The sequence below is a fragment of the Physeter macrocephalus genome, chromosome 19 (genome assembly GCF_002837175.3).
Source record: "Physeter macrocephalus isolate SW-GA chromosome 19, ASM283717v5, whole genome shotgun sequence".
Classification (NCBI taxonomy): Eukaryota; Metazoa; Chordata; class Mammalia; order Artiodactyla; family Physeteridae; genus Physeter; species Physeter macrocephalus.
Window position 1 is genome coordinate 49,442,088 of NC_041232.1, and position 6,873 is coordinate 49,448,960.

Genomic DNA, 6,873 nt, shown 5'->3' on the forward strand with positions numbered 1-6,873 from the left:
AGGTTCCTGAAAAATTAAAAATATAACTACTATATGATCCAGCAATTCCACTCCTAGGTATTTATATGAAGGAAATAAAATCACTATCTTGAAAAGATATCTGCACCACTATGTTCACTGCAGCATTATTTACAATAGCCTAGATGTGGAAACAAGCTAAGTGTCCATTGATGGATGAATGGATAAAATATGGTGTGTGTGTGTGTGTGTGTGTGTATACACACACACACACACACACACACACACACACACACACCAGAATATTATTCATCCATAAAAAAGGAAATCCTGCCATTTGTAGCAACATGTATTAACCTTGATGGCATTATGCTAAGTGAAGTAAGTCAGAGAAAGACAAATACTATATAACCTCACTAATATCTGGAATCTCAAAGAAAACTGAACTCATAAATACAGAGACTAGATTGGTGGTTGCCAGAGGTGGGGGGTGCGGGTGAGCGAAATGGGTGAAGGTGGTCAAAAGGTACACACTTGCAGTTATAAGATAAACTAGTTTGGGGGATGTGATGTACAACAAGGCGATGACAGTTTACAATACTGTACTGTATATTTCAATGTTACTAAGAGAATAAATCTTTAAAGTTATTCATCACAAGAAAAAAATCTGTAACCCTTTGAGATGGGTGTTAATTACACCTGTCATTTCACAACATATGTGTGTGTGTGTGTATATATATATGTACGCACACATATATATCATTATTTTGTAGACATAAAACTAATAAAATGTAATATGTCAATTATATTGCAATAAAAATTAAACAACAAAAAAACCCTATTAGAGAGACAGAGCAGAGCCACCAGTCTGATCTCTTTTTTGCCTCACCTGATAAGTCAGAGTAGGTGTGTGTTCTGCTGTGGTAATGCCTCTCTGGAGAGCTAATTGGAGAGAGGGGATCAAGGGAACAAGAGGAGGAGACTTAGAGGAACGTGGTGTGAGAGGAGATCCTACACAAAGTTTTGATGATGCTGGAGCAAAGCAATCACTTCTATAAATTTCAGACCCATGCTCATAAATTATTTCCTGAAACAAATTATTGGCTCAATGAGAACATTTTAAAGGTAAAAAGTATATACTTCTAGAGCATTTAATGCACTGAACCTAACAGTTCTGAAAGTTCTTAGAAAGTAAAGAAGCACAATAGGATATAAACAAATATTTCATATGAACAACAAATCATCCAAACTGGTGTGGAAAGAACAAAGGAAGAGCTTTGATTCCTTCTAGGAGGTACTAGGAGCACGCATTAAATTCTAAGTAACTAACATCTGTGCACTTGTCTGGCCAGTCTTCTCTAGCCAATCAAACCACTGAGTACAGAAGGATGAGTTCTCAAATTACTTTTCTGACTTCTTATCATGTCTTATGTTTATACAGGCGGAGGGGCAATTTCCAAACTTTTTGATTATTGGACCCTTTTGAGATGTGCTACTGAACACTGCTTATATCAAGTTTGCTTTAGGCCATACTGTCAGTCAATTCCAGGTACCCAATGTGTGAGGAAGCTGAGTGTAGCAGTACGATCTGAATTTATTTCCCATTTCTGCCACTAGCTGAGTGACCTTGAGTGTCAAACTCTGTGAATCCAGGTTCAAGAATAATCTCTAAGATTGAGTCTACAAAACACTGGAGGTGGGAGGAGGTGGAAGCCTGGGAGGAAGAGAGATTAGGTAATCAGGGTAATTATTATGGTTTTAGGGCATAGCATCTTCAAGCACTATATGTGAGAAGCAAGCTTCAAGCTTGCAGGTAATTGTAAGCGGTGTTTTTATTGTTAAATATACAATAGTTGTCATTTTAATGAAACAGGTTTTTCATTTTCTTGATCTAAGAACTAAAATATGCATTCTGATCTTCTTTTGTTTTTTCTCTCTTCACCATCTAGTTCTCAATTTCAGAGATGAGTAACATAAAGAACTCTCTGACTCCTTGGGCTAAACATTTATTTTCCTGCTCAGGAAGTTATTTGCAGTTTAGGGCTTTCTCCTAATGCCTCCAAGTATGACACATTCTCTGTGCTTTCCGAGAGATAAAGTGTGTACACAGAATGCTTTTCTCCCATCCCTGGGACCCTAGCACAGGAAGCCTATAGTTGTCAGTGTTCTGACAAAGTTCTTGCTCCCTCTTCATCCCCAAAGGCCAGCAACCAATATGAGATTTTGGTCACTGGTGCCATCTAGTGGTAGAGCCAAGAAAACTACGGTCTGTAAGTCTTTCTTAACCCAGATTCCATGAGATCCGAGCCAAGATGGGCTGGTAGCATTGTTCACCTTTAAGTTAGGCTGGAGAGTTTCAATAGTAGTGATTATAACATTTATTACAGTATTGATTTCACTCAAGAAAGAAATTTTGGTAATACTTTATACTGGTATTTAAAAAATTATTTGAAATTCATAAAAATAGAAAAAACCCAGTGAAATAAAATACTTAATACAATTCAAATAATAACATAAACATGCAAAATGTCAAGTAAACCAAGTTCATAAAAAAACATTAAACCTGCATTGTCATTTTCATATAAATCACTGTGGCCCCAGCTGTGCTGCCTCCTTGCTGTAGACCTTACCACCTGGCAGCCTGCATGGTGGGGCTTCCTTTTGAGTGAGGCTTTCAAGGCACCACTTTTAGGTGGCTCCTACACCCTGGCCAGTAACTCAGAGTTGCTGCCATTTTAATTTCTTTCCTGCACAGTGTGGGAAGAGACTGCTCTTCTGCGGGGAGTAATCTGCCTACTTCAGAGGGCTTCTCTTGCCAGATTCAAGCTCAGTCTCTATTTTGAGGGGATGAAAAAGAAGGGGAAGGAAGAAGACTGGCAGAAAGCAAATGGAAGTCGGGGTGTAAGGATCAGAGAGAGGATTTGGGAGAAAGTCAAGAAGGGAGAGTAACACTGCTGACCAGTGTTTGAAATAACAGTGGCATCAACATGGTATTGCAATCTCCCTGTACCCCAGTGATGATTCTGTCACATAACTCCCAACTTTTGATTTTTTCCCCTCCTCCTGAGGAGGCTATCTACAATAGTTTCTTTAAGCTATGCTAGGAAGAGTCCACCACAAGCTGTGTTACTGCTTCATCAGCTGGACCGTAGAGCCACTCTGACGTTTTAGGAGTTGTCAGCTGGATTCCCAGAGAGCCTTCCTGAGCACTGCCTGAGCCTTGAGGGAAGGGTTAAGGGCCGTCCACAGCCTCCTGCTCACCTGCTGTACTTCTGAGAATCCTGTGGCCCACTGTCCCCTCGCTTTCAGAGGCCACTTCACCAGGGAAGGGGGCTGGTGGGGAGATGCAGGATCAGGTTGGCAAAGAGGCCAGGGGCCAGAGCATGGAAATTAATGTTTCTGTAGGTGCGTAACCACAGTGGACAGCCTCTCCATGAGTCCATTTGCAACAACAGCAGAGGAAGGGTTGCCCAGAATGCCCATCGATGAGGAGCACTAAAATCTAACTGGAAACGTGAGGCAGTGAGGACACCTGCAACTGCTGAAACTCTTCTCAGGGAGGATGTCCCACGCAATGGAGGAAAACCCGAATGGGCTGTGGAGGGACGGGGTGACATCCTCAAGTATATTCTCAAACTCTTTCCTAAGGAGAGGGGGAAGGCCTGGTTAACTGGAACCTTTGGTCTTGGTGGGTCAGGTATAACAGTTTGGGGATGGAGCTGAGTTGCCTAAGACGCAGAGGAGAGGCAGCGTACTCTTCCCTAAATCCTTTCTCCACACAACCATCAGTCTCCCTCTAAAAATGCATGATAGAAAAGAATATAAATACTGGCCTGTCTGGGGCACCACATGTCTTGGCGAAACTCTGTATAAGGCAGACATCAGCCAAGACAACCTTCCGAACAGCAATGCACCCAGGCGTAACTAGTCCTTAGGATCTTACAGATGGGGACATTAGTGGGGGAAGCCTTTGCACCTGCGGCCGCCTTGCTCCAGAGATGGTGGCTGTGGCGGCCTCACTCTCAGGACTCAACTAAGAACTGTTTATGGAAAGAAGCTGGGTGACCTTGGGTAAGTTCTACACTCTTTCCCCCCTTTATGTTTTACCTAATTCACTCATTCATTCAACATTTATTCGTGTCTATTGTGGAATAAATACTGTGCTGGGCACTAGAAACAGAAAGGAATGAGGCAAGGTGCAGAGAAGACTGTGGCAGACACATGGGTTGCGTATTCAAATCCATCTTCCTCTACTTCCTCCTTGACAGAACCCTCATTTTGTTTGAGATGGTAATGTGCCCGGTTGAACACTTGTCTTCAGAACCTCCTCTGTAACTAGTGCTGGACATTAAAATGTAAACCCAAGTCCAATGACGGGGTTTCTAAGAAACTATCACTTCCCAATTAAAATGTGACAGGTATAGCTGGCAACATCCCTTACCTTTTCCCTGCCTTGAGCTTGGAGGTGACAGGTGGGGCCTTAGTGGTCGTTTGGCCACCATAAAGGAAAAGACCAAAAGAATTACAGAGATAATGGCTGAACACTGTCAGGGCCAATGAACAATTTACAACTGCTTACCTCAGATCTTGCTATGTAAGAAAAGTTAACTACCATTTGTTTAAGCTATTCTTAGTTTAATATTATACCTCTTTGAGCCGAACGTATTCCTACTTGATCCAGAGACAAATGTGTAACAGAGGAGTGTTGTAGATCTGTAGAGGCAGAGATAACTAGGAAGGAACAGTCAGAAGGCAGGGCAAGAATCAGGGAGGGTGGAGCTACAGAATCCAAGGGAGGAGATAGCTAGGTATAGAAGGGTGGTTAACAGCAAGAAATGCAGGAAAGATGTCAAGCTAGAAGATGGCTTTAACAATGAAGAGGCCCCTGGTGATTTTTGACACAGCGGTGTCCACGGAATGGTGGTGGAGAAACAGAGGATGCAAAAGGGTGAAGTGACTGGGAAGTGAAGGAAGGGGACAGTAATTTACACCAGGGGTCTCTGCCCTGCCACATGGTTTTGTAAATAATGTTTAATCGGAACCCTGTCACACCCATGCATTTTAGTACTATCCATGGTTGCTTTTGGTGCTACAATGGCTGATGAGTAGTTGAGGTACAGACTGTACAGCCCACAGAGCCAAAAATATTTACTATGTGGTCCTTTAAAGAAATCATTTGCTGACCCCTGATTTAGACCATTTTTCTACGTGCTTGGCTGTGCAAAGCAACAAATGGCCAAGCAGCCAGAGGGAGACATAAGGTTGAAAGTTTTGTTTTTGTTTTTAATTTTAAAGAGATGGGGAAGACCCTCTAGGGCAGTTGCCGGTGCAGAGGGAGGAAGTGAGGCACTGGAGAGAGGGGGCTTACCTGTCACAAAAGGGCTACTGGGGCAGAGTGAGAGCACAATGTGGGGGGTTCCATAGTGAAAGGATGCTGTAGGCTGCTCTCTCCCACCAGGGGTGCTTAGAATAAATTCATAGCAGGGGCATGTGAGGGACACATTTGCAAGCAGGTTCAGAACCCACTCTCTTCTCTGCAGACTGCAGAAAAAGTGAGGCTAAAAAGAGAGGGGATATTCTGCCAAATTGTTTGGTCTCTTGGGCCATAGTTTCACCATCAGTAAATTGAATTTTTTTCTGGGGACTGAAAAGTCTAACCAATCAAGAATTGTACAGCACTCCGCAACTATGAAATGTCACTGAAATGTTTAATAACAGAACGCTCCTGACCCCAGGATGCTGTGAGGATTAAGAGGCAGATGCTTCCATAGTGATGAAAAGCTTTGTGTAGACATTACGTCTTACTAACTACCACCTTTACAAAAGGCAGGTAGCAGGCACAGTGAACATGAATCATGTAAGGGCACAAAACCAGGCAGTTTGAAACTGCCTTTTATTAACATAAAAAGAGGTTGTTCATTTTTTTTTCTCTAACCTTAGGAGACTGCAGCAGGTATACAGTCATTTAGGTTTTAGTTTCAACCTTTTCTTCTTCATTTGCAGCAAAGAATCACGAAATATTGGAAGTGGATGAGTCCTTCAATAACACTAATGTCAAGGGCTCCAATCAAGATGGCAGAGTAGAAGGATGTGGAACTCACCTCCTCCCACAAATACATCAAAAATGCATCTACAAATGGAACAATTCTCACAGAACACCTACTGAACACTAACAGAAGACCTCAAACCCCTTAAAGGACATGAAAGATCCCCATGTAACCGGGTAGAACGAAAGAAAGAAAAAAAAGAAAAGACAAAAGGAAGCAGGATGGGACCTGTGCCGGGGGGCAGCAGGGAGAGCGGATAAAGAGGAAAGGTTCCTGCACCCTGGGAAGCCACTTCACCAGTGGGGATATCAGCTGGGACAGAAGGGGAGCTTCAGAGGCTCAGAGGAGAACACAACAACCAGCTTGTAGCAGGCAGAACAGAGAGAGACTTGCACAGACAGTCCGCGCCACTGCCCTGTATGCCCCAGCCTGGGACACGTCTGCTGGTATGGGTGGGGCTGGGTGCTGGAACTCAGGGTTTAGAGAACAGACCTGGGGAAAGGACTGCTGTTGGCTGCGCAGAGACAGCCTGAAGGGGGTGGAGTGTGGCATAGCTGGAATGGGGGTGTTCGCGGAAAAAGCCTGGGCCTGCCACAGAAGTGAAGCGCCATAGTTAAGTGGTACATGAAGGGAGGGGTGGCGCTGCCATTACAGCCTCCTTCTCCATGTGCCAGCCCCGCCTCCGCGGACTCTGTGAGAGCATGCCCCAGCTGCTGCCCCCGAGGGCTCTCGCGTCCCAGCTGCCGGCTTCCAGGGCACTGGGAGCATATGCCAGCGGGTTGCCCACTCACAGAGGTGGGGCTGAAACAATAGCTGAGCCTCAGGGGCCATGCAACTTAGGAAGTAGGGTTGAAATCTCACCCCGAGG

The 6,873-nt window shown here is 44.1% G+C and overlaps 1 protein-coding gene across 7 annotated transcripts in view; it reads left to right on the forward strand.

Annotated features, from left to right (window-relative positions):
- Positions 1-6,628, forward strand: part of FHOD3 (formin homology 2 domain containing 3) — a 546,814-nt gene extending 540,186 nt beyond the window's left edge. For 4 of the 7 annotated variants that reach the window (XM_055080570.1, XM_055080571.1, XM_055080573.1 and 1 more), the window contains one exon: positions 5,962-6,628. In XM_055080570.1, coding sequence (XP_054936545.1) covers positions 5,962-6,131 — 170 coding nt within the window. In that variant the 3' untranslated portion in view covers positions 6,132-6,628. The remainder of the gene's footprint in view (positions 1-5,961) is intronic. The other 3 variants (XM_055080580.1, XM_055080574.1, XM_055080577.1) reach the window with 2 other exon arrangements.
- Positions 6,629-6,873: the final 245 nt, after the last annotated feature.